General features: G+C 50.5%; 14 protein-coding genes across 14 annotated transcripts; 9 read left to right on the forward strand and 5 right to left on the reverse strand.

The window, feature by feature from the left end:
* Positions 1-6: 6 nt before the first annotated feature.
* Positions 7-1,647, reverse strand: N7468_009212 (putative F-box and JmjC domain protein; the record flags this gene model as incomplete). Its single annotated transcript, XM_058478508.1, has 2 exons — positions 7-1,195; positions 1,370-1,647. 2 exons carry the CDS (start codon positions 1,645-1,647, stop codon positions 7-9), a joined length of 1,467 nt encoding a protein of 488 aa, XP_058326838.1.
* A 556-nt stretch (positions 1,648-2,203) lies between these two features.
* Positions 2,204-3,675, forward strand: tif1 (putative eukaryotic translation initiation factor 4; the record flags this gene model as incomplete). The annotated part of the gene is made up of 4 exons (XM_058478509.1): positions 2,204-2,240; positions 2,395-2,469; positions 2,544-2,612; positions 2,663-3,675. 4 exons carry the CDS (start codon positions 2,204-2,206, stop codon positions 3,673-3,675), a joined length of 1,194 nt encoding a protein of 397 aa, XP_058326839.1.
* A 1,020-nt stretch (positions 3,676-4,695) lies between these two features.
* N7468_009214 (uncharacterized protein) lies at positions 4,696-5,625 on the forward strand (the record flags this gene model as incomplete). Its single annotated transcript, XM_058478510.1, has 1 exon — positions 4,696-5,625. The coding sequence occupies one exon, from the start codon at positions 4,696-4,698 to the stop codon at positions 5,623-5,625; it is 930 nt and encodes a 309-aa protein (XP_058326840.1).
* A 449-nt stretch (positions 5,626-6,074) lies between these two features.
* On the forward strand, positions 6,075-6,506 carry N7468_009215 (uncharacterized protein; the record flags this gene model as incomplete). The annotated part of the gene is made up of 2 exons (XM_058478511.1): positions 6,075-6,122; positions 6,246-6,506. The coding sequence occupies 2 exons, from the start codon at positions 6,075-6,077 to the stop codon at positions 6,504-6,506; spliced, it is 309 nt and encodes a 102-aa protein (XP_058326841.1).
* A 103-nt stretch (positions 6,507-6,609) lies between these two features.
* Positions 6,610-8,139, reverse strand: N7468_009216 (glycosyltransferase; the record flags this gene model as incomplete). The annotated part of the gene is made up of 4 exons (XM_058478512.1): positions 6,610-6,880; positions 6,941-7,290; positions 7,338-7,557; positions 7,622-8,139. 4 exons carry the CDS (start codon positions 8,137-8,139, stop codon positions 6,610-6,612), a joined length of 1,359 nt encoding a protein of 452 aa, XP_058326842.1.
* A 976-nt stretch (positions 8,140-9,115) lies between these two features.
* On the forward strand, positions 9,116-9,652 carry N7468_009217 (DUF924 family protein; the record flags this gene model as incomplete). Its single annotated transcript, XM_058478513.1, has 1 exon — positions 9,116-9,652. The coding sequence occupies one exon, from the start codon at positions 9,116-9,118 to the stop codon at positions 9,650-9,652; it is 537 nt and encodes a 178-aa protein (XP_058326843.1).
* Positions 9,653-10,657: 1,005 nt separating this feature from the next.
* Positions 10,658-10,939, forward strand: N7468_009218 (uncharacterized protein; the record flags this gene model as incomplete). The annotated part of the gene is made up of 1 exon (XM_058478514.1): positions 10,658-10,939. The coding sequence occupies one exon, from the start codon at positions 10,658-10,660 to the stop codon at positions 10,937-10,939; it is 282 nt and encodes a 93-aa protein (XP_058326844.1).
* Positions 10,940-12,393: 1,454 nt separating this feature from the next.
* On the forward strand, positions 12,394-13,415 carry N7468_009219 (PWI domain-containing protein; the record flags this gene model as incomplete). Its single annotated transcript, XM_058478515.1, has 4 exons — positions 12,394-12,497; positions 12,553-12,640; positions 12,701-12,865; positions 12,924-13,415. The coding sequence occupies 4 exons, from the start codon at positions 12,394-12,396 to the stop codon at positions 13,413-13,415; spliced, it is 849 nt and encodes a 282-aa protein (XP_058326845.1).
* Positions 13,416-14,145: 730 nt separating this feature from the next.
* Positions 14,146-14,349, reverse strand: N7468_009220 (uncharacterized protein; the record flags this gene model as incomplete). The annotated part of the gene is made up of 1 exon (XM_058478516.1): positions 14,146-14,349. The coding sequence occupies one exon, from the start codon at positions 14,347-14,349 to the stop codon at positions 14,146-14,148; it is 204 nt and encodes a 67-aa protein (XP_058326846.1).
* Positions 14,350-14,950: 601 nt separating this feature from the next.
* On the reverse strand, positions 14,951-15,226 carry N7468_009221 (uncharacterized protein; the record flags this gene model as incomplete). The annotated part of the gene is made up of 1 exon (XM_058478517.1): positions 14,951-15,226. The coding sequence occupies one exon, from the start codon at positions 15,224-15,226 to the stop codon at positions 14,951-14,953; it is 276 nt and encodes a 91-aa protein (XP_058326847.1).
* Positions 15,227-16,745: 1,519 nt separating this feature from the next.
* On the forward strand, positions 16,746-17,939 carry N7468_009222 (CRAL-TRIO domain-containing protein; the record flags this gene model as incomplete). The annotated part of the gene is made up of 2 exons (XM_058478518.1): positions 16,746-17,603; positions 17,790-17,939. 2 exons carry the CDS (start codon positions 16,746-16,748, stop codon positions 17,937-17,939), a joined length of 1,008 nt encoding a protein of 335 aa, XP_058326848.1.
* A 274-nt stretch (positions 17,940-18,213) lies between these two features.
* Positions 18,214-18,483, forward strand: N7468_009223 (CRAL/TRIO domain protein; the record flags this gene model as incomplete). Its single annotated transcript, XM_058478519.1, has 1 exon — positions 18,214-18,483. One exon carries the CDS (start codon positions 18,214-18,216, stop codon positions 18,481-18,483), a length of 270 nt encoding a protein of 89 aa, XP_058326849.1.
* An 883-nt stretch (positions 18,484-19,366) lies between these two features.
* On the forward strand, positions 19,367-20,979 carry N7468_009224 (cytochrome P450; the record flags this gene model as incomplete). The annotated part of the gene is made up of 3 exons (XM_058478520.1): positions 19,367-19,999; positions 20,049-20,595; positions 20,657-20,979. 3 exons carry the CDS (start codon positions 19,367-19,369, stop codon positions 20,977-20,979), a joined length of 1,503 nt encoding a protein of 500 aa, XP_058326850.1.
* A 3,647-nt stretch (positions 20,980-24,626) lies between these two features.
* Positions 24,627-24,956, reverse strand: N7468_009225 (uncharacterized protein; the record flags this gene model as incomplete). The annotated part of the gene is made up of 1 exon (XM_058478521.1): positions 24,627-24,956. One exon carries the CDS (start codon positions 24,954-24,956, stop codon positions 24,627-24,629), a length of 330 nt encoding a protein of 109 aa, XP_058326851.1.
* Between the last annotated feature and the right edge of the window lie 609 nt (positions 24,957-25,565).

A 25,565-nucleotide genomic window follows, 5' to 3' on the forward strand; every position in this document is an offset into this window, starting at 1 on the left:
CCAATTTCATGGGACTTCAACATCGCTCCCATCATCTCCGAAGCCGAAGCTAAAGCCTCCTTCGGGGACTGCAGGTTCAGCTTCGCCTGCCTTTCCGTGGACAATCTCATCCCACTTTTGTTTTCTCCCTTCTGCCTTCTTTTGTAAGTCATGCTGCGCTCGTTCTAGTAGATCAGGATAGGCAGCCTGCATGCCATCCACAAAATTCTGGTAAGGGTTCACAACATCCTTCTGAAATCCAGACACTTGGTCGGCCTTGTTCGACAAGAAATCCAACGCAGCAGTAAGATGCGCACGTGGGATAAAATTCTGCGTGATAGCAATGGAAGGCTCCAAGTTCACAACTAGATGCCACCATCCAGATGGGACATGTAAAATCTCTCCCTCGCCACAGATTCCTTCCATACATCCGGGCGTTCGACGTGCCTCCGCATGGAAATTCAGCAGCCACTCCGCGATACTCAGCGGCGAAGTAACCTCGCTCTGATCATCTGAGACGAAGACACCCGGCGGTGGATCTCGCTTCTCACCAGAAGGAAACATAATCCAATACTTGGGTCCACGCAGCACCGCATTCCACGCGCTAGTCGCGTTCGGATCTTTGTGGAACTTGCTGCCCGAACGCTCTGGTCCCACAATCAACCACTGGTGATCGGGGCGCTTGTCTCCGAGAACAGAGAAGAAGTCCTCAACGAAGCATGCGGGCGGCCAGTATGCTGCGTTGGGAGTCTGGTCTGGTTGGCCTACCGCCAGGCCCATTTTGGAGACGAATGAGCGGTCAAAAAGGTACAGCGGGCTCTCGTCCGCATTATCGGCCATGTAGTCTGCATATGCTCGTAATGGCCAGTCGACTGCCTCTGCGCGGAACTTTCCCTGGCCGTATCGGGAGAGGAGGGTGCCGACGGTCCAGTTCTTATAGACGGGCCATTCTTTGACCGGGTCGGTGAGGATGAAAGGGCGATCGGCCCAGGTAGAATGGAACTCGTCTTTTGACAGATCGGCTAGTCGAGGTATTTGATTTCGGAGAGGAATTTTGGTGACGTAAGGATCTAGTGAGATGTGGGCGCAATTGAATGGCCTGTACAGAGCATCGGAGTATAAATGGGAGCAGTCGATGGTTGGCACTTTGGTAGGAGGTAGATTAAGATATGTTGAGCGCCATGTTCCCCGCCATGTAAAGTCCTCCACCGAAGATCTGGTTTAGTGGGTTAGCTGAGATGCTCTGACTTGGCTTTGCGGTGTTACCGAGGGTGTACTACGCCTTAGTCTACTCCCAAAGGCGTAAATATATCCAATTTGTAGCGACCCAAATTTGAAGGACTGCAGCCCAATAGGACAGTCAACTCAAAAGGCAAAGATGATACCGTACCGGATAAATAGTGCCTTCCATACTTCCTCTGCACGTGTGAATGCATAGAAAGCCTTGCATGTACGCCCGATGCAGAGGAGACTCGCGCTGTCCAACTCCTCTAACAGGGATAAGATTAATTCGTCAGGTAAGACTCGGAATGTTCCGATCGCATCCCGGAGGGTCCAGCTAGCCAACAAGGCATTACCACTGGGCTTTACACCAAGAGGATGAGTCGGTATGGCCTCAACGCCATCATCCTCATGTGGATAACTGGGCAACGTTGTGATGTCAGGCATGGTCCCGCTGGCCTTAGGGCTTCAATTTTTTCTGCCGTCCGACCGTGTCCCTACTACAGCCTGACTCAGGGAACCCCAACACGAAGAGGAGTCACAGCGGATGAGTCGACCTACTCGGTGGAAGGCAACCCAGTGACCTATCAGAACAGTAGTAACGAAAATATCGAAGAAGAAGTGACTCCAACCATAGAGTCATTCGCTTGGGTGCGTACGGGAATGAGCCAAATGGGGAGGCGGTGGGGCCATGCCCACCTTACCAAAGCGGGTAGTGAAAAAAAAAGAAAAAACGAAAAAAAAAAAAACGTCGCAGTAGTAAATGGAGTGGCGGTTGATTTTTTCCTCTTCCTTCTTCCCACCTAATTTGTGACTTTCACTCCACAACATCTTGTCACCTTCTCATAGTATCTCTTGTGCTCTTCAACTAGAAGAGCCGTGATACTGATTCCAAGTCTACGAACTACCCAAAGGGCACGTTCGTCTAAAAGCACTCTCACCCCGCCATCTCCCGGTCACAGCGTCTTGTCGCCTGTGATCACCCCTCCCACCCACCGCCAATATGTCGAACGACAAGGGCCTCGAGGATCTTCCCGAGGGTATGTGAACTTTTTTTTTCTTCCTATGGAGGTCTGGATCACCAGCGTGAATTCTTATGGTTTGAAGCACACTGCCAAGCCATAGACGAATAGCGAGCCTCTTCCCAAAAAATTCGTCCGAAAGCCAAGATTAACCGCTCTCTCCACTCAATAGGACAGATCGAGTCTAACTACGATGAGATCACCGATTCTTTCGACGCCATGGACCTGAAGCCTGAGCTGCTTCGCGGTATGTCACAATCTGAATCCCTTGGAGCCCCCTTTGAGCGGGGTACGACGGGAAAATTCTAACATGATAACCAGGTGTCTATGCCTACGGTTTCGAGCGCCCCTCTGCTATCCAGCAGCGCGCCATCATGCCCATCATCAAGGGTAAGTTCTACTGGCTCGAAATTTTCGACAAGCGATTAATGGTGATTCAGGCAACGATGTGATCGCCCAGGCCCAGTCCGGTACCGGAAAGACCGCCACCTTCTCCATCTCCGCTCTCCAGAAGATCGACCCCAACCTCAAGGCTTGCCAGGCTCTGATCCTTGCTCCCACCCGTGAGTTGGCTCAGCAGATCCAGAAGGTCGTCGTCGCCATCGGTGACTTCATGACCCTTGAGTGCCACGCCTGTATCGGTGGTACCAATGTCCGTGAGGACATGCAGGCTCTGCGTGACGGCCCCCAGGTCGTTGTCGGTACCCCTGGCCGTGTCCAGGACATGATCCAGCGTCGCGTCCTCCGCACCGACCACATGAAGCTTTTCATCCTCGACGAGGCCGATGAGATGCTGTCCCGTGGTTTCACCGAGCAGATCTACGACATCTTCCAGCTCCTTCCCCAGTCTACCCAGGTCACTCTGCTCTCCGCCACCATGCCCCAGGATGTCCTGGAGGTCACCACCAAGTTCATGCGTGACCCCGTCCGTATCCTGGTCAAGAAGCAGGAACTGACCCTCGAAGGTATCAAGCAGTTCTACATTGCTGTTGAGAAGGAGGAGTGGAAGCTGGACACCCTCTCCGATCTCTACGAGACCGTCACCATCACCCAGGCCGTCATCTTCTGCAACACCCGCCGGAAGGTCGACTGGCTCACCGACAAGCTCACTGCCCGTGACTTCACTGTCTCCGCCATGCACGGTGACATGGAGCAGGGTCAGCGTGATGTTATCATGAAGGAGTTCCGCTCCGGTTCTTCCCGTGTCTTGATCGCCACTGACCTTCTGGCCCGTGGTATCGATGTCCAGCAGGTCTCCCTGGTCATCAACTACGACCTGCCTGCCAACCGTGAGAACTACATCCACCGTATCGGTCGTGGTGGACGTTTCGGTCGTAAGGGTGTTGCCATCAACTTCGTCACCGCCGACGATGTCCGCATGCTCCGTGAGATCGAGCAGTTCTACAGCACCCAGGTTGAGGAGATGCCCATGAACGTTGCCGACCTCATCTAATTACACTAAACACCCCAACCCATTTTATGTCTTGATGCGGATTATGAATGCCGAACCTGCGCTAAAAAGAAAAAGTGGCTTCCTGTGTTGCTAAGCACTTTGTCACTCTGCAGTGGTCTGAAGGCTCTGGTTGAGGCTGTCGCTTCTGTGGAGCGATGTCCCTGCCGGCAGCACCATTGCTATGGTTTCCTATGTTTCCTGCACTTAACGGAGATGTGACATGTTTTTGCGTTTCATTGCTGTCACGGTTTTCTTTTTATTTCCCGCATCTCTTTTATTTTTCTCCCGCTTTTCTCTGTATCTAGCTCGCTCTGCTTGGTTAAGAATCCCGCTGTTATCGTACTTAATCAAATAGATTCGGGCCAAAATGTGATTCTGTTCCTCACGGTGTCTTGCCAAAAGTAGTGCTACGATATCCCTGCCATCCCAGTGCTTCACCTTGCTATTGCTAGCTCTAAAGTTGTGGACGGAGAAGTCACTGCTCCCCAATCAAAATGACCCAAGTTCATCGTTGCTTTTCTGAGTATACTATGATTCTCGAGTGAGAGTGTCCAAGCTCCCCAACCTTCCCCCCAGACGATTAGCTGGCTACTCTAGAGCATGTAGACAGGGCAAGCAATCGATATCAATCACTCTTTGGGATGGCAAATCACCTTGTGTTGCAATTGGTAAAGGAGCAATATATTTGTAAAGAACTCAGGAGTCAATCGCATTTCCCCGTAAGGGCGGTTCCCCTGGTACTCATTATAGTGTAGGACCAAAGAACCTTCCAATACTCGGAACTCTTGCCCCTCAATCTCAAGGTAAAGGCCAAAGTATGGTATGAATACTGCCATCTATAGCGGTAGGACTTTGGGCACTTTTCTGAAGTTGTTCACCGCAGCAGTCTGAAGTTGGCGAAAACAATCTTTCCTTTAGAGCGTGGACTATATTTGCTTACCGTCCTTTCCCAGTCCGCTTGCTACCAGATTCTCTAACACCGCCTCATTCACACTGCACCCGGTATCTGAGCAGCCCGTCATGGATCCGGCCCTTGCAGTCGACCCAGCTCCTTCTACCCAGTTCGAGCTGCGTCACCCAACTGCTCTTCTTTGGGGCTATGAGATGCAACGCGTGACCAAAGAGCTGACGGAACGCCTCGTTGCGACGAAATCCCAACTCGAGGAAAATGAGAAGTTGACGCGCCTCATGTACCAATGCCTCAATGACCTTATTGTCATCCTCGCCTCGATCACCACCGAGCTCAAGAATACCTCCCACAGCAGCCGCCATCGCCTTCAAGTCCTCCGTCGACAGCTGGCACATGCCCTGGGCCCCCTCCAGCTATACGCCAATGCAATTGAAAAGAAGAATAAAACGCTGATCAGCTGCATCACTGAACTGAAGGATATGTACAAGCGTGAGGGAACCACGGCACCCACAACTGCCGAGGCCAGCCACGATGCAGAAACCGTTGACTCGCATTTGCACCCCTCTACCGATACCGCAAAAGTCAAGGTAGGCAAGATCACTCTCAAAGTGACCGATTCCACTGAGGCGTCTCTGGCTGCACAGCCAATGGAAGTCAAACTCGCCGCGGTAATGAAACAAGGCCTACGCTCACTGGAAGAGTACTACGAATCAGCCCGCGTTTTCCGCCGCAGCCAGCGCCGGCTGCAGCAGGACAACGATAAGCTTTTCATCAATGCTTTCATTGCAGGGCTGGACCGGAGCATCTACCGCCGGCGCATTACCCACTGGCTGAAGAAGGAGCGCTGGGAATGGGCGTGGCTGGAGCATATCATCATGGTTCTCATCCTTGAAGAAGAGCACTTTGAGAAGCAGGAGTATGCTCTTACGCATCGGTTTTCGGATGGGTCGGTGTTGCTGCCGGATGGGATGCGCGAGCCACAGTTTGTTGTTCTTTCGCCTATCACAGAAGAAGATCTGACCGAGTCGGAGGGGGAATGAAGACTTCCTGTAGATCGACCTCCTATGGCGTGGTGGATGGTGCCTTTAGTTATTCCTGCGGGTTCAAGTTTAGTTTTGGGGGATGGGATGGTTTGAGATGCGAGGCTTCGAAGCCGGTTGTGTTCTTTGATGCAGCGCAGAGGTTAGTCTTACAACGGAGGGTCCACCGTCATAATGTAATGGGATATTCTTAGTGGTCAGGCTTTCCGTTTGTCATCCATTGCTCGTTTAGACAATAACCCATTGATTTATTGTGTGTCGTCCTCCGTTGTAAATTGAGGATAGTGGTCCCATATCGAGTCTCGAGTTTGTTGAGCAAGGCGTAATATGAGGAGCAGCGTTGTGGCGACGGTTGACTCCGCCCGGATGAACCCTCCGCGTTCGCCAAGACCTTCCCTCTCGACAACCAATGTCAAGGGCTTTCATTAACTTCGTCCATCCATTCAACAATGCAAGTGGCAGAGATCCTATCCGATTTGACCTCCTTAAGAGTTTGTGTGAGTGTATCATGTCGCCATGATCCCATCATTGGGGTTCTCCTCTCAAGTCCTAGAGGCGACAACCCCCCCACCTTGCACAACAGTGGTGCTTCCATGAACTGTTCGGCTGACCTGATACAGGGCTACAATGAAGCTCTTGCCTTGGTAAATGCCCAGGCCTCCATCCAAAACTCGGAGGCCTCTGCTCCCGACAGCTCTACAGACTCTACGTCCGAACAAGGGGCAGGCCAAGTGGCGAGGGGAAACGCAGATCTACAGCGGGCAAAAGAGCTAGTCGCACTCCACTACGAAATGAAGTCTAAGAACGCCAACGGAGAAGTTGACGCTGAGTTACGGCGTGCCCGGGAACAAGTGAAGCTCGTTTTAGCTGAATTATCATAAAAAGGAAGCGATTTTGACTGCGCACGCGCAAGACATGATCATCAAATTGAGATACCTTATAGCAATGGCTGATCGAAAAATCGTATCAACAAATATGTACGTTCTAAAGGGTATTTTGCTTCGCCAATTCAACAATTCGATCATGCGCCACAATGCGGCCCTCGGTGGTCTGGCACAAGTCTTTAATCGCAGCCACCTTGGTACGAATGCCCTCGTCTCCAAGGACCCGGTCCATAGCCTCGGCGAATTCAGTGGCCTCGGCACCTGGTGCGGAAGTTCTGCTGCCATGGGCACCAAGGCCAAGGTACTCAACGCGGGTCGCGCAATCATACGTATCAAGCCACTGGGGAAGGATGACCTGGGGGGTTCCGGCTCTGTATGACAAAGTTAGCGAATGAACGGTCTGGTTTCCAGAGCAGTATGGCGCTACTTACTTGCAAGCTTCATGGTATGAATTAGCACCACCATGGTGCACGTATGCAGCAATACGACCGGTTTCCAGAACCGACATAATGTCCGCCTTAATCCAAGGAGTAATCAAGACCCTGCCCTCAGCGACCGCTGGCCCGAGAATATCCTGGAACTCTTTCGATTCCTCCCACTCCCACCGAAGCTTCCATAAGACCTGCTTGCCAGGATGCTTGCCGAGGACGATCTTGACGGCCTTGGCCATCTGCACCGCAATCTCCGGGGTTGGCTTCATGTGCGACCCAAGACTGATCAGCACAGTGGGCTTGGTCAGCCATGCTTCCATTTCGGGATCCGATTTTGACAGAGGCTCTCGCTTGTGAAGGATCGGACCGCAACAGACCACATTGTCAAAGGTTTTACAAGGGAAATCCATCTCGGGGAAAGATGGGGTGAATTGCAATGTCTCTTTGGTGAAGGCATTCCCCAAGGGAATGGATTGCGCCTTTCCACGTCTTTCTCAGATCCTGGGTCCTCTTGCGGTGTCTTCCCAGAGGCAAATGTCATTGCAATTTGAAAAATCAAGTAGAGGTTTGAGGGAATGAGCTTGAACGGTAATGGGTAAGGGAAACCTGACCCGACACTAGATTGAAAAATTAGCATATATGCTTGCTGAAAAGCCCCATGGAACAAGTCGATTGACTTACGCTGGATAATGCCAAACTATCTTAGATCCCTGCTCCAGCGTGACGACATCTTTAACCGGGACTGGCCACAGGATAGCCGGCTTGATGTTTGCCGTCTTGCAAGCATCTAGACCGACATGGAGGAGGGGATCAACAATAACCACCGCAGGTTTCACCCGCTCGAACATAGCAAGGATGCTCCTATATGCCTTGGCATATTCAGAATGCTTCCAGCTGGACATAGCCGTGCTAATTTTATTAAAGCCCTTCATAGCACCCGCGACGCCCGGCGGGTGACAGAGCAGACCGACGTCACTCCGAATCGCAAGATCCGTCATGCAGGGCCCATATATCTCATGGAAAGTCGCCGGGGTCCTCGTCTCGATGCGCTGGTTCAGCTGCTCGACATTGGCCGCAAGCTGGCTGTACGAGCCGATATGGACTCCGTATTCGCCGCGACGCAAGAATTCCTCTGCAATAGCGAACGCGACATTACATTGGCCCAACTCGCTGTTCGTGAGAAACAGGATGTTCGCCATGGCGGACAATGCGTGTCCCTTGGATCAAGTTCGCGGAGCAGCTTAAGAGGGCACCGAAAATTTGAGGGATCAACAGGGGTCTATCCCAATTTAATAACCGCACGATCGGTGCTAGTTGGTCCCGCTTTGTGCATCTTGAGTGGTTCGCGAGTCTGGGATGGGTTACGCGACCATTCAAAAGTGATTCGTCACCTATATTGCCGAAGGGTAAAATGTTGCTAGCTGTGCACAGACGAGTCCCAATTTATGGCTGGCAGCCCGCTACATTCGCCTCTTGTTGGGGTGACATACGGAGTAGAGATCGTCGGATTGCTTGTTCGAGTTTATTCGAGTGGGTCCAGGGCCCCATACTCCACCGAAGTATTCTGTTTTTTTCTTGTTGCTGAGCTCAGTGGATTTTCCCAGCAGAGCAAGCCCCAGAGGCAACTCTCTGCCTGAGTTCTTGTCTGCTTCGTACGAACTGGGAAGTTGGAATTCCCATCACATGCAGAACTTAAAGCTGAAACCCAGCGAAACGAACAAATCGACCCTGACGATCATGACCCGTTCCATAGGAGGTGTCAATGCACCGATCCGATATGAAGCGGGTGGGCCACATCGTGCTAAGATCAAACCTGGGCAGTCACAAAAGATCCGGCGGAAATGATGGACGTATGCTCAGAGATTCTAAGGAGCCAAAGTTCGAACCTTGGAACACACGGAGGAGCAACTCGTGTTCTCCGTCGAGGCGGAACTATGTCTATCTCCGATCGGATCGGACTTAGCGGCGGCTTCCTGCGCTGAACAACCTAAAGCATTCGGGCGTGGCAAATATTAACCCCGCATCGAAGTACATAAATTTGGAGGGTGGATTTCGAATTCCTGAGGATAAACCAAAGGCCCCAGCTTGCCTAATTGCATAACTCTTGTAAGAATATTCCACTGGCCCAAATCTCTCCATGACATCATCCGGCTAATAGTCAAATAACAGCACCAAATGCAGAGGACCATGAGCAGAAAGACATACGAAGACGTCTTAAACCTTTGGTTTGGCGCTAAGTCGTCAAAGGACTATCTTCAGAAAAAGTCATTTTGGTATGGGAGCCCGAAAGACGACGCATTCCTTCGGAAGACGCTTGGCCAGGAGTACCAAGCGGCGAAGGACGGCGAGTTCGACTCGTGGCCTACCACTGGCAAGGGCGAAGGCGCCCTTGCGCTCATCCTTCTGCTAGATCAAGTTCCCCGGAACATCTTCCGTGATACACCCGCAGCATACGCCACAGATCCCAAGGCACTTTCGGTCGCACGCCATGCGGTTACTCAGGGCTGGGATAGGGAGCTTCCTGCGATACAGCGACGGTACATGTACTCGCCGTTCAATCACGCTGAGAACTTGGAGGACCAAGAGATGTCGGTCAAGCTGTTTACAGACTTGGGCGATCCTTATCATCTGCACTGGGCAAAGAGTCACTATGATCAAATTAAAAAATACGGACGCTTTACACATCGCGATGAGATCCTTGGGAGGTCATAGCTAAGAGAAGGAGCGCATCGTCCTCCTAAACATTCTTGGCCGTTATCATCTTCAAAAGCGAAATACCACTTATTGATCTACCATCGCTAAAAATGCACGAGCTTGACCTTCAGGAGAGAAGTCTACAGCAGATATAGAGTCGTTGCCCTGGGGCTGTGAAATGTTGATCATGTATATACTGTGGACCCTACGATGTAGGATGAATACAGCGAAAGAGAAAGGTGGAAAAAAAAAAGAAAGAAAGAAAGAAAGAAAGAAAAACAAAGAAAATCTACAGCACCGAGAATCGAACCAGACACCTCTAGAATACTCACATAAACAGCTGTTCCTCAAATGAGGCTGTTGAAGTGAGGCGAAAAACTTCATCAACCTTTTTGATATCTTCCAATTTCTCAACAACCACGGGGTATAGAGAGCTCAAAATACATTCAAGTTGAAGAGAAAGTCTCCATGAATACTATTCTCTCAAAATTCGAAGAAAAACATTGCCCCGCGTGCCCAGAACACGCGCCCATCCCACCCCCCATTTCCTCCCCGACGCTTACTTCTTGGCTGGGTTCACCAGAAGTAAGGAGCACATGTCGACCAAAACGGCAAGTGCTAGATTGCGCATAGGGGCGTCCCCCAACTGCAGCACCCGGGGAGGGATTGAAGTGGAGGGTCATTACTTGCTTTATGACCCTCTCCCCCCTTCTCAGCCCCAGGCTCCCCCACCAGGAACCTTCACCATATCAATCCAAGTTGTTACTTTGTGTCCCAACAGTCTCCCAACACCCTTACCGGAACGCATTTTGCCTACCTTACCACCCTATGTCTTTCTCAATTGTAAAAACTCAAGAAAGAAAATTTTCCAATTGGTTTGAGTCATTGACATGGCGGGCCTTACCCCCCCCGCAGAGCCGCAAGCCCGCTGTTTACACCGCCACCGTCCATTTTCTGCGAGTTCGTAACGTCGGACTGTGAGTCGATGCTTGGTCCTGTTTCAAGTTGACAATCACTTTTACCATGCCTCATGGTTCACTCGCAGGCTGCAATCATTTGTCCATTTGTTATGTGCCTTCCCACTACGCGAGCATCGCTGGGTACACCAGGCCAGACATATCAGAACGGCTCTCCGCTACAAAACCTAAGCAGTCTTCTCGAAAAGTCAAGCCGAACTTGTCCGAGAGGCACAACGAAAAAGTCTTCCCCGCACCCCTAGTGCTGCCAGGTGATGATTTGGCGGAAGATCCTGAGTACCCAGCCCAGAGCTTCCAGACTGGGTCGATGAAGAGGAACGCAACCTAGTTACCGCCAGGCGCAAGACAGTGTATATTTTACAGGCGCCCGAGATCGACGATGCAATCGATTTCCTGCGTTCCTGGGACATGCCTCAAGGTCATGGTTCTGGTACTGCCACCCTGTCTCCCAATTTCGAGGATGTGGGTGTGCGTGATTATGTCGCCGCTTTTGATTCCGGGTTACCGGTCAAAAGCTTGTCCGAACCTCGATCAGGTTCATTGAGTGGGAAGATGGCAGGAAAAAGCCTGGCTCCAAACCAAAAAGCTCTCGTCCCCCAAAGTATATCGGGCTAAGGATCGGCCAGGAGGTGTGTACGCATTCGGACACGTCCATCGCCGGACGGAGTTTACAGAGGCCAATTGAATCTGAACGACCTCCTAGATGCTGCAATAGCCATCCTCCCCAGAGACGCGTATGCTTTGATGCTTCTTGTAGATCAGGATATGTACGAGGACGACGACGACACCTTTGTATGTGGTCGTGCGTACGGTGGAAGCCGCGTGGGGGTGGTCTCTACACCATTTTTTGAGCCTTTTGCTGCATGGATTCGCACCAAGTTAGCTCTAAATCACCCCCCTCCAGGAAGATGACCATAAGCTTATAAGATTTCTTCATATTTAATACCTAGTTGTTGTAAAAAAAACAAATAAATCTGCAGGCTCATGGCTTGTGGCAAAGATGCATAATCTTGTAAAAGAAACACTTGGACAAGGCGCAATAGGGATTTTCGCAAATTCTTAGGGTTGCGCAATGTCAGACATATGCTGTTACTACAGAGCCAAATTATTAGTGTCTCGTGATATTTCTACAGGAAATCTCTCATTGCATTGGCTTTTCCAAGTCATCCCACTCTAGGTAATTACGATAACTACCAGCTGATCCAAATTTACGTCTCATATTATAGGGTCCATGGTCAATATTATACCTTGGTTATCCATCATACTATGCAATGACGATATAGTTTATTCTCGTGTCGGAGGGCCAATCACTCCCATGATGGCAATGTTTGATTCTTTGGTACTTCATTCTTGCTGCCTGCAGCAAACATTTCAAAAAGGTGAAGTGGTGTGTAGATGTTCATTCACTTTGGAGGATTTCTTCACCCTCTCAGGGAGGGCGTGATCACCCAATATCTTATACTAGCGAAGCCTGTATATTGAAATAGTCATTCATGATGAATTGACATCACAGGGCACATGTCCTTCCTCCCCACAAGGCGGAAGGTAAGTACCGATAATGTGGGTTATCGATAACGCCCTTATCGATCAAGCCAGCCCACTATCGCAATAAGCTACTACGCGTTAACCCAAATAGGAAGGCGGTGATAGTAGACCACCCAGTTTTGGTGATCGCTCGCCGACAATTATTTGACCGCCCTGAGCGCGCTGCTTCCTTCGTCTTCCTCATCTTCGCGCATCTGCACCCCACAGCTTCGCGACAGCTTGAGCTCTCCATCCAAGATGGGGGACCCGGTCAACGCCAAGCTGCTCAAGCAGATGAAGTTTCCGCCCGAGTTCAATTTAAAGGTTGACATGCAAAAAGTGAACGTGGAAGTGATGAAGATGTAAATTTCCCCCAGATTTCGTTCGCGACAACGTTCGTTCGCTAACCCCGCGTAGCTGGATCGCCGGTCAAATCGAGAAGATCCTTGGGGATGACGACATTGTCATCCAGCTCTGCTTCAATCTCCTTGAGGGAACTCGTTTTGTAAGCATAATCCACAATGGCGTGTTTCGTTGCTCTCGCTAAACTTCTGTGCCATTGTAGCCCGACATCAAGTCCATGCAGATCCAGCTGATGGGCTTCCTTGAGAAGGATACCGCCGCCTTCTGCAAGGAGCTATGGGGGCTCTGCCTGAGTGCCCAGGAGAGTCCCCAGGGTATCCCCAAGGAGCTTCTCGAGGCGAAGAAGGATATGCTCCGAAAGCAACAGGTATTCTGCGCTGTTAAATATTCCGTTGGACTTCGGCTGACGAAGTCTTCTGTTCTAGCTCGAGGCAGAGAAAGCAGCTGAGGAGGCCCGCCGCCGTCGCGAGGAAGATGACCGCAGAGACCGCGAAGTCGCCGAGCTGCGACGCCGAGACCGTGAAGAGCGTGGGCGTGGTGGCCGTGATGAGCGCGGATGGAACTCTCGCGGCCGCCAGGAGCGTGGACGGCGCGACAGCTACAGCTCCCGCCGCCGCTCTCAGTCTCCTCGTGGTCGCGGCAGTGACCGTTTCCGTGACCACCCATCCCGTCGTGACTTAGACTCCTATGTCCCCTCAAATTCCTACAGAAGCCGCCGTTCCCCTCGCCCTTCCTCCCGATCCCCACACCACTCTCCTGGACGACATGAACGCCACGGTGGCAGTCGCTCCCCAGGCCGCGGTCACTCCCGAGGATTGCGGCGCAACTCGGACCATAGCAGCCGTCGTCAATCCTTGGATCAGGAAAATCTCGGGGGCAAGGAGGATGTCGCAAAGCCCAAAGGAAAGGGAGATTAGTCATAAGAGCAGAATTTCATCACGAAGTGTACGATAGGATGATACCTACAAGCGGAGCTTCCATTTGCAAACTCAAAACCAGCCTTTTCACAGGTAGCGAAATGAACAAAATACCTGCGTTGAACTACAAAGCTCTCAGAAGATAGCTATTCTCTTAAGTTCAAATCTGATTGATCAACTGTCCTTGTCATGGCGATCGATGATTTCTTGATTGCCTAGCTGGAGTTAAAGGGTCTTTGACAAAAGTCTCGTGTCTGATCTGCAATACCAGTACGTGCATCGGGATAGATACAGGTATCTCCTATATGACTTCAACTGTATCCATAGATATAAGTCCGTAGTAAAGTCAGTCAGCCTGAAACCCCCTATCAATACACCTCAGGGCTGCCCTTATATACCTTATCTAGTTTGGGGGAATATGGGACGTAGCAAGTTCAACCTTATACAAAAATTGCATTCGTGATGGCATGGCGGAGGTGTTCTCCAAGTCATAGGCATCTCCCAAAGTTCGGGAAAAATCGCCATCTTTGCATGGGTCATCCACCAGAAGCCCTCTTCTACACCTGAAGACGAACTCTCATAGTGTGTATTATAATCCGCCAGAGGTTCTCAATAACCCCGCCTGTCTCGTGCGCCTTCGAGTCATAATACCGCAGCAGCTGTCGTCAATCGTCTCGGAAGTACAGGTTAATGGCAGCTTGGTTTCAAGTTGGAATGAAGTGAAAGGCACTCACTTCATACTCGCATCGAGGCCTTTCTGCGATGGAAACGAGCTCGGGTAGTCCGGACTGATGGAAGGACATAGTTCTTTGCCTACTAAGAGCTCCGTCAGATCTGAGTCGAATTCTACCAGCTTCTTGCGCTCCTCCTCCTCCTCCTCCTCGACGGCCAGGAGTCCGTCAATCTCGCAGCCACATGCAAAGAGGTCAAACATGTATACTGAGAGGAAATCGAGCTATGAGCTTTACTTAAAGCATGACAAGTCTATCCAAGTTCGAACGAATCATGGCTAGCTGCTGCGGGAGAAAGTTCCGCTGGAGCAGAGAATGCTCGGACCAGAACATCTGGAGGGCGGCACAAGTTTATACGACGAGGCCATCACCCGTGGATTTTAACAACTCAAGAAACGCAATGTTCCTTTGGAAGGGGCAGTGAGGGCTAACTCCGGAAGGAGAAAGTATCACAAAGCTGTAGTGATGCGGAATGTCCAGTGAAGAAATTCGTATTCTCTACGATCCGAGAAGTTCAGAGCTTCAGAAGCACTCGGTTTCCAAATTTGGTGGGAATATCTATAGGACTTGCACATCGAAGATCAGATGCTAGGAAGACAGAAAGCAACATAGCCATTCCTAGTATGTAAGCTTTTCCTGGACTATACCCGAACTGCGTCCCGGTAAGAATTGTCAAGAGCCCTGCCTCGAAATGACTTCACTGCGAACTCCGGCTTCCATTGCAAAGACCGAACCGCCGTGTTCCAAAGAAACTCATGGACAAGCGGGAACAGGGGAAGTTCGTCAAATACGGGGACATGGAGATTAAGCCAGTCCATGAGACGGTACGAACAGAATTAACAGCAGGAAAGCCTGAGGTCGCTGTGAGCCCAGTTGCCGGATGGTCATGATCCCTGGAAAACGCACATATGGGGCAGAAAGCCCCAGGGTTTCTTCTAGCTCATTGTTACGATGATGTTGACCTATGAAAATATCCAAAGACCATTCTTGGAACGAACTTGGAATTCCAACCCTTACGCGTGCGAGCCCCAGGGTAACATAGAACAAGCAGAGCCGACGATCAATATTGTCCTTCTGCATGAATCTGTCGAGTATCAACCTGTACTAACCAGTACGTATTTCCTATCGTCACAATGGGACACCTTGATACCCCTTAGCAAAGATAGGTCGGCATGTGCCAACGTCTAAACCAGATCAAGCTCCTTATCTACCGTATCCACGTAAGACATGTCTAAAGTTCCAAGATTGGAAAGACCGAGGCTCGTCCCGCGCACTAGATCTGGTTTAGCGTATCCTCTCCCGTCATGTCATGTCAGTATCGACATAAAGGGGTCCCTCAAGAACTCTGTAACATAGTTAAAGCGGCATTTTTAGTCATGTCTCTGAATTTGAAACCCAACCTCCAGGATGACGCCAGCAGAGTCGAGTGGTCAACAAGCATGAGCAGAACAGCAGAAGTTAAACCAACCCAACCACGCCTGAAATGCAACCCTGTATACAGCGCAATTGCGAGCGTCATTGAAAATCGGGGAAGAGGCTCAATGTGCAACTCTAAACCATGGGTCTGGCTGAATCATGATTCAGGGGAATCTTCCCCGAGATGCCATGCAAACCTGAATAATGTGAAACAGACTCGGTAGTTAGTGGAAATGTGCATAGTTAGAAAAGGTGTCTTAGCCCGACCCGCCGGGGCCGAAACAGGGCTGGGCATTGCTCGTCAGTGCGACAGAGCCCGCTCATGCTGACTTCCCCCCCAATTTGGGGAAAGTCTGTTCGCCGGGATTGACCAGCTGGTGCAATGTTGTTGAGGTCCTGAGCCAATCGCGGTGTGGTCCCCCGTCGCCGTGGGGAAGCCGGGAACCCTAATTTAATCATTGGATCCCAATCCTGGGGACGGAGGAGCGAAAGCTTTTTACGGCGTTCAACGACAAGGGGACTGTGTCCGGAGCTCTTACTGTTTCCATAACGATTGGCGCAGATTTGGAATTTGTCAGCTCGTCCTTGCAAGCCCCGGGGTAAGCGAGCAATTTCGGCATTTGTTGTGTGGATACGATGGTTCTTTTGCTCTTCGGCTTGGACGTTGACGTGCGGAGACAACTAATCCCAAGATGGCTGTTGGGAGCGGGGCCTTAGCGGGGGTCAGGAGTTATTTCGACTTTTTCGAATCTCGGACAAGGGGGGAAACACCTCGGGCTGGAACGAGAAAAGGCCAAGACTGAAAAGATGCCCAGGGCCCGATGTTCAAAGCTTTGATGTCAACGGAGTCGGTATCTGGATTCGGGCTTAGTGGTGTAGATTGTTACGATATCAAGTCAAGCAAAAGCCCTCGCCACCTGTCGACTACAGCCGGCTCCACCGTGGGGATGATCATGCCCCTTTTCTAAATTAGATTACGCCCAGTCCTGCTGGAGTGCGGGGCGGCATGTAGCGCGATCCCTCACAGGGAGGGGGTGGGGGCCGCCTGGAGAATACACGCGCGAGTGATTGGCGGCACTAAGGCGCAAATTCCGCAAGGGCAGTCTTGGGCCTGAAGAGCTTGAATCCTCTTTAAGGTTCATGCGGCCCCTGGTTTCATGGATCTACGTGAAACCCGCAGAGCATGGCCACCACCACCACCGTGACAGCGTCACCCAGAGCAGCGCCTGCGCTCTCGAGAGACGGAGGCGAGTCGCGGCCCAGTCCTTCGCGGCCCATTCCCTCGCGCTCCTCCACTTCGGCCGCATCTCCGATCGGATTTCTGGGGAATCTCACTCCGCAGCAGCATATCAAACTGAAGCAACTTTGGAGGATCTTACTGCAGTACTGGGACCCCAATACCACCGTCCCGGATGTCGAGACCTGCTCCGTGGCGAGTACCTCGCAAACCACCAAATCGACTCGCCAGCGCATGCTGGCGCTCACCCGATCGCAAAACCACCAACCCTCGAAACGAATCGTCATCCCGCCCCAAATCCTATTGACTCTGAAGAGCCTGGGTGCGAGCTCCAGCGACATTAGAGCATGTCGCTCCTTCCTGGTCAAATTACCCTGCGAGCAGGTGTGTCCGGCATTCCTAGCGATGTTGAGACACGAGAACCCAGACGCATTGATGCTGCGGTTCCTCCGGGAGGAGAAATGGAACGTGGTGAAGGCCTGGATTGCGCTGCTGCACGTCCTCAATTGGCGCACTAATACAATCAAAGTCGACGAGATTCTGATGAAAGGCGAGGAGGCCGCTTTCTTGAAGTCCCGGATGTTGGAAGAGTGTGCCGACAAGAAATACGGCGAGGGCTTTATGCTCCAACTCACAACCGGCAAGGGGTATTTTCATGGCATTGACAGATCAAATCGGCCTATAATCATAGTGCGTGCGCGGTGTCATCGTCCGAGTGATCAGCCGTTGAAGGCACTTCTAGACTTTATCGTTTTCTGTATAGAGAATATACGGCTGGTGATGACGCCGCCCACCGAAACCGTGGTACGTCTGTGGGTCTGGGGTTCTTTGGTGCCCCTCGGCATTGGCACGCGATCGCTGATATTGATTGTTTCCCTTCTTTTTTAGCTCGTGATTTTCGATATGGCTTCGTTCTCTATCACTAACTGGGTAAGTTGAAATTTGAGTCTCTGGTCTTGTTCGATTCCCGGGTTGCTGACCGTGGAACAGGATTTCCCTCCCATCAAATTCATCATCGATTGCTTCCAAGATAATTACCCCGGTTTATTAGGCCATGTGTTGCTCTACAATGCGCCCAAGATCTTCGCTGGTGCGTGCATGCATGACTCCTCGTTCTGCTGGCTATGTGCCGGAGTTTAACGCGTTGGCTTTATAGGTTTCTGGAAGATCATCCAAGGCGTTCTCTCCCCTGAGCTAGCCGAAAAGGTGAAATTTGTCCGCGGCGTCAAGAACCTCGAACGCTGGATCCCCCGAGAGCGCATCCTCGGAGAACTAGGTGGCGAGGAGGACTGGCCTGGGAATACATCAACCCCTTCCCCGACGAAAACCACCGCCTCACGGACCAGACCACCCGCACACAGCTCCTTGACGAGCGACGGAGCCTTGGAGATTATTTGTTCTGTCTGACCGCCGAATGGGTCGCCACCTCGAGGGACGACTCCTGCGATCCCACCGAGACGAGGTGTTCAGGCGACTCGGCGAAAATTACTGGAGACTCGACCCCTACATTCGCGCCCGCAATATCTCCGATCGCACGGGTGTCATCCAGGAGGGAGGCAAGCTGGACTACTACCCATTGGGCGAAAAGCTGATTCGCGCGAAAGCGAAGCCGAAGATTCTAGCTTGGAACGTGAATGGTATGAACCTATCCACTGTAACAACTATTAACGGCAGGAGAGTATGATGGACCGTGCGCCAGGATTTTCATATGGTCTTTCCTTCAATCCTTTCCTTGGTTTTTATGTACATGATGACACTAGAGTTATATCCCCAAAGGACGGTGCTGGGTTCTTGTTAATTTCAAATGATAATTCCCATGTTGGACGGGGTCCAGCTGATAGCGCACATGCTGGTCGAGCGACGAGTTCCTGTTCTCAAGTCTCATACTTCTGCATATGCACATTCCTGGGATTTGAAATGTTATAGCAACACCGTAGTATGCTCCATCTATTCCCAGCGCGATGTTGCACTGTGCTTCACAGCCAAGGGAAGACCATATCGCGTCTTTTTTTGCAAAAGGACTCCACGCTTCATTTCCTATATCGCATTTGGTATCAACCGCGCGATCGGCTTATAGTATCTGATCACTCCGACCACTGATCGGGGCGAATTTGTCCGAGCCTGAGACTTGGCGCACATAGAAACCGGAAACAACAAAACGCCCGAGGATGTGATCCTTCAACCGCTTAAACAAATTGCTTTGTCTGTTGCAGGGGGAGTCAGCCGCCCTACTGCTTGATTTGGAGGCTTCCGACCAATCCGGAGGCTTCATGTATAACCCCGCGTTACCACAGCCCGGGGGAGACGTTAAGTCCTCTGTCGGGCCTACCAAGGTAGATCAGGCCATATTTGGAATGGATCTCCTCATGGCTGGACTGCAAGCTTTGCTCGCCCTCGGACCAATTTGAACCCCGCACAGCCCGTCGGTCCAATGTCTCGCCGTATCCTTGTGCGTCCGAGAGAATGGATGAGCCGTGTGCCACACGTAGGACATACATATAGCCAAGGCCTCGCGTAGGCTCTGTTCATGCTAGGTTTTTGCTCTTTCTGAACTGCACAAAGACACAATGGGCATGACATCACTTTCGCAGGCGGGCCTGAGCAATCTATGGGTAATCCTGGCTGCTGTCACAGCTATTTGCTTGGTTTCACAAAGAGTAGTCAGGTATATTCAAAGTATGGAGCGGTTCAGTCTTGGAAGGATGAAATGTACTGATAACCTTATAGAAAGAAGATACGTTCGAGAGAATGGCTGTGTGCCTCCGTCCACGACTCTCAGACAAGGCTTCCTGGGGCTGGGTATGTTGAGGGACATACAAAAGGCAAACCGTGAACACCGTGTCCGTGCACAGTTTGGCGAATGGTTCGCCAAGTATGGCCATACATGGGGGGCAGACACTGGTGGGCGGTTATTCATCATGACAGTGGAGCCTAAGAACATCCAGAGCATTTTGGCTCTGAAGTTTAAGGACTTCGAGCTTGGAACTTATCGCAACAAGAGCTTCTATCCCTTGCTTGGCTATGGGATCTTCTCCACGGATGGAAGCAAGTGGGAGCACTCGCGGGCTATGCTTCGTCCTAATTTTGCGCGGAATCAGATCGCTGATATCGAGATCTATGAGAGACATGTCGCCGCGCTTATCAAGCAGATTCCCCGTGATGGATCCACGGTCGACTTGCAGGAGCTTTTCTTCAGAATGGTATGCCCTTGATCTGATCTACTTACCTGATTCGTTTATGCTCAATTAGTCCAAGACAATCGATTCTGCCACCGAGTTTTTATTCGGCGAATCCGTCAACTCCCTCGAGAACCCGACATCAGGCCCAGAGCAATCCTTCTCCAGCAACTTCAATATCGCCCAAGATGGTCTATCCCATCGCTTCCGTCTCGGCCCTTTCAGGTTCCTATACAGGAACAAGCAGTTCGCCCCTGCAGTCCAGAATTGCCGCGACTATGTAGACCGATTCGTCCAAAAGGCCATACAGTACCGCGCGGACGTCGACAGCGGCAAGATCTCTCCCGAGGAAGCCAAGCTCAACGACCTGCAATATATCTTCTCTTACGAACTATCCAAGCACACAATCAACAAAACCGAACTGACAGATCAACTCCTCAGCATCCTCCTCGCCGGGCGTGACACCACAGCCTCCCTCCTAGCCATCACCTTCTGGGTTCTCGCCCGACGCCCTGACGTCTGGACCACACTCCGTAAGGAAATTCTCACCCTCGACGGCCGCAAACCCGACTTCCAAGAGCTCAAAAACCTGACCTACCTCTCTTGGGTTCTCAACGAAGGTACAGACCCTTGCCCTCATTTAGCCCGCCCCCTCAAACTAACAAAACATACAAATCCCAGTCCTCCGTCTTTACCCCGTCGTTCCCGTGAACTCACGCATGGCCAATAAAGACACCCACCTCCCCGTCGGCGGCGGCCCAGACGGCAAAGATCCCATCTTCGTACCGAAGGGCAACGAGGTCTTTTACTCCGTCAGCACCATGCACCGCCGCAAGGATATCTACGGCGACGACGCGGAGGAGTTCCGGCCCGAGCGCTGGGAGAAGTTGCGGCCTGGCTGGGCATATCTGCCGTTCAATGGAGGCCCGCGGATCTGCATTTGGGCAGCAGTTTGCGCTGACGGAAGCGGGGTATACGGTTGTGCGTGTATTACAGGAGTTTGAAGGGATAGAGAGTCGGGATGAGCGCCCTTTTACGGATTCGCTGACGCTGACGCTTTGTAGTTTGTATGGGACGCTTGTAGGGATGAAGCCTGTTGGGAGTGTTTAAGCTATTTCAAAGATAGCTGGGGGCTCTCTTTTTACATTTGGTTTAGAACTTAGTTGGTCTGGGTAGTTGTGTGGGTTTGGTAATGAATCCCATCTTTCAAGAAAACAGCATTATGCTACTTGTAAAGCTTCTTGTTTCAGTGGGGTGTAAGCATATTCATTATCTACCAAGTGATCATCGGGTGCTGGCAATAAAGCGGCTCCTCTCACTATCATCGGTGCTACTATACCGTATGTTATCAAGGTTATTCTATACATTGAGGGTATGAGGGTTTGGCTTCAGATATTTCTGCTATTAGTAGTTGTCTCAATGAAATACTTTTGATGATAAAATGCCTACTGTTAGTCTACGAGCTGTCAGCTTGAAAAGACATACTCAAAATACTACTTCCTGACCTTCGAGGCACACTTAGCGGAAACGCTTTGCAAGATGCTCCCTTTGTTTTCGCTTCAAAGATACCTGCTAAGTTTCTCCAACGAGCGGCAAGTTCCTCAGTCAATACAAGTTGACCGGAATGAAAACATCATTTAGAAGGAGCTTAAAGCCGCGCGCATCAAATCAAATACCTGAGAAGCACCACAGACATGAGACCAAGTTTACCTACATGACTTCATATTTGTTTGCCACCGCAATCTCCTTTAACCTTCCTCCACTCACTTCCTCCCCTTCTTTCTTCTCCAACATATATATATCGTCCCTCATCTCACCCAGACATCAAAGAAGTGGTGGTATGCCATGCAAGCTCTCTATACCATACCCACCCGCCAGAGGCAACTGACTTCCCATCTTCCCAGATACACAGACATTACTATAATTCTATGATATAGCCAGAGATTCAAAATGCAGTGGCAGCAACCGGCGCCTTATGTTGAGGGTGAAGAAATGAGAGATCCTATACAGATGGTCTAGGGGATCATCAGCGTTACGTGGTACATTTCGGTACTCGAAACTATCTGACAGTCCCATGGCCGATCCGCATCCAGCAAAAGCGGGGGCTCATTACCACACGCCTATCCACCTCGAGAATCCGAAATCGAGTATCAAAATAGAGCATCTTGAAGCGACAGAAAACGACGCCTATGTCAAGTCGCCGACGAGCGTGCGAGGCGGGACTGCGTTAATATCAACTTCTAAAGCTGGTTGACGTGCTTTGTGCTATTCTACAGTCGAGCACGCATACGTTCAAGATGTCGCATCCATATTACGCATTCTCTATCGATGTTGCAGTGCCTCTCGCATATCTCAAGGAATCGACGGCATCTTACTATCATTCGAACATTGACCAATTCGTGCACCTTTACGGAGGGAAACAGCGAGCACCCCCGAGCTACCAATGCAACCGCATCTCATTTAGCGCACCGTGAAGAGATAGGAGGCTAGAATATTGCTGCAGATACGAGCTTCATACTCGCGCAGTATTTATACCCGGATTCATCGAAAGAGGGTGAAAGCGACAGATTGCCAGTATGAGATGCTCGAAAGAGGCCCCTTCACGAACACAATTTAATCAATAATACGTGGCATGACACGCGAATCATGATGAAGAAATCACCTGATTGACAAATACCGCCACATTGACAAAGGCTCTGGGAAAAGCGTGTTCTTCATGTTGCTGGACTTATTGGCCGTTCCACCCCTGAGCCGTGTCGCACTTAGCTTGGGGATTTTCAACGACAATCTTACATTAGGACTCTTAGACCAGCGTCGGCTATCGATTTCTCGAAATATAATGTCAAATTATCCAGGTACCGACCATTTTCTCTTCAGACAAGTCGGCTTTCTCGCATCGTCCATGCTCTGCTGGGCACGACACAGACTGTGCCCATCCAAAAGATGTGGCAATCTCACCCCTCCTCGGCGGATGATCTGTTGAAAATTTAGCCAATGCTCTGTCGAGACGATATATGACCTATTAGGAAGCCCATCGACATCGTCTCAGACGCACGATCATGGACTGCAAGGCAAATAGAGTGGGAAAATCATTCATTGCTGCTGTCAAATGGATCAATCCCGAGATCGGAAACCAAAAGGACCCTCGACCAAAAGAAAGCTCGGAATCAATCATTATGTCACGAAGAAACAAGTCATTTCACGGGCTCCATGAAGTTGTACAACTTGAGAAAGACAACATGGTGAAAACCTTGGGCCTTCGTCGGTCTTCCTTGAGTTCATCCCTTCAGGGGTCATCGCTTGTTTCCTTCCGCGATTTTCGTTCCCACGCTTTGAACCTACATTGGGATCCTGCAAGTGGTATACTGGTAGCCAACCTGCAGGTTTCTTGCCTTATATAACATGCTATATTCTCTTCGAAATGGGGAGCTTTGGTATCTTATGAGCACATGAAGATACTCGTCGCAGAGACGATTGGCATTAGGTGAGTTCCTTACTGAAGCGCTATCCAGCTATTCACGAAGGTTCACGAAGGTTGCTGATTTTCTTTTCTTCCTGGTGCAGACTTACTACTTAGCGTCTGAGTATTCCGAGACTATAAAAAGACAATCACCAGTAAGGAACCTTCCAAAGCTTCCGTAAAGAGGTCACTAACACGGGCTATTTAGAATAATCGTACTAAGGCGCTACCTACGCTTCACCGACGGGAAATGAACAACTCGAAAGTGACCATACTTGCACTTATTAACTTTCTCCAATTTCACTCGAGGCCCCTTGATCTTCCATCGGAAAATCTCGCTGGCTTACGCTTAGCTTACGCTTGCTCCGTTGCTTTCTCCTTTTACCTTCTCTAGCTTCATTTACCTCGATATTGGATTGTCTGTTTTCCTGTGGATACATGCCAATCTCTTCTCACTATGCTCACAGCTTACCCCATTGGGGTGTGCATAATGCCTCCGCGGATGGTCTATTGCTCGAGAGATTGGATAACAACCCATACAAGTCGGCCCAGGCCGAGAAAGAACAACTTGCGACGCATATTTGACGGCAATCTCTTTTGATCGTTTTTCTTCACTGGAAGAGAACAGTTTCTACTTTACACTCGGTCTTTTCACTCCTCACTTCAATGAAGTTCTTCGAGACCATGTCCCGGTATATGAGTCCCGTGCGTCCGAGGTTCTGGAGAGAAGGAAGCCTTCGTGGGAAACCAAGGGACCATCACGAGCTTTGAAAGAGCATCTCTGGGCTAATTTTCCGTCAACTGAGCCAAAAGACCATTCTGGCACTTCATGTGCGGAGATGTCCAGGCACACCTTATATAGTACACCCTCTAGCTGGAATCCGTGACACAAGCCACATGCGGCCTGGGCTCACCAGAAATGACCGACCTTCTGCCGTCCTTCCAGTTGGACGGAAATATGATTGCCAAGATGGCACCCCCAGTGACGCGAACCCGTTCCAACGATCCAAGCCGCATGGCAGGCAGCGAGTATCCAAACGCGCCGCGACCCCCTAGAATATCGAAAATCTGAAGACTGGTCCTCGAAAGCCAAATCACACATCAGTTACACCTTACACTCGGCTGGTTCAAGTCAGTTTACACGAACTGTTGCCGGGAATGTATCAGATGTGACTGAATCTTCCCCGCCTTTCATAGATTCAGATAAGGTGGGATGTCCGCATCAGCCAGATGGACGAAGCGTCCATTTGAAGTATATTGGAATGTCTTTATAAGACATCTGCTTGGAAGAGTCGCAGCGTGCATGCAATTCGTGCGGCGGGCTAAGAAGTATGGAGAGACCGAAGTCGAGCAAATCAGCGGTGCTGTGAAAATCGAGCTTACTGCAGACGTGCTGAAGGCCGTGACGGACCCAGTTGACACCCAATCTAGATCTTCAGCAAAGAAGTCAAAGATGGGACAGATCAGCGCAGTCACATCAGCCATCTCGGTGAAAGAGAAAATAGCAGGAATGGGAGACATTAGTATAACAAGAGTTCAAGAATGGGCCGAAAGGACGAGGGTGACCATCATACTGCAAATAGGATGTTACAGATAAATACCTCGTCTGACTTTCGAATCCGAAAAGGGCAACCACAGCTGATGAATTTACAGTTTACGTTATAGGTGAGGGAACGATAACTAGCAGTTTGGTCATGAAACTTGGAATGTGACTGTATACTGCCAGGACGATGGTTCGAAAGAATGTCTGTTTATAATATGGAAGGTGAAGTCGGGTGTCACTGCACATGCAATATGAACTCGATTCAATGCTGCTGTATTCTATTTTTCAAGATATCATTAACACAATACATTCCATCAGTAGACAGGAATCGCTGGGAAAGTAAGGTACAAGAAGTAAGGGAATGTACTCCATTATGGGGAAGAAACGACGACAGCCTCAGGTGTCCGAAGACAATGATCTCAATCCCAAACACAAAGCCCAAATGCCAAAAGGTATGCCCGGCGGAGGCAGACATCCTCCAGGCATGTAGGATTAAAATTACATATCTACAGATAGGACGAACAAACTGAGTCCCCTCGGGCTGAAGGGGCGAGCGGCCTTGGTGAATTCAAAGAGCACACCCTGGG

The sequence above is a fragment of the Penicillium chermesinum genome, assembly GCF_028974085.1.
Source record: "Penicillium chermesinum strain IBT 19713 chromosome Unknown utg000007l:1.0-2695246.0:1.0-2697696.0, whole genome shotgun sequence".
Taxonomy (NCBI): Eukaryota; Fungi; Ascomycota; class Eurotiomycetes; order Eurotiales; family Aspergillaceae; genus Penicillium; species Penicillium chermesinum.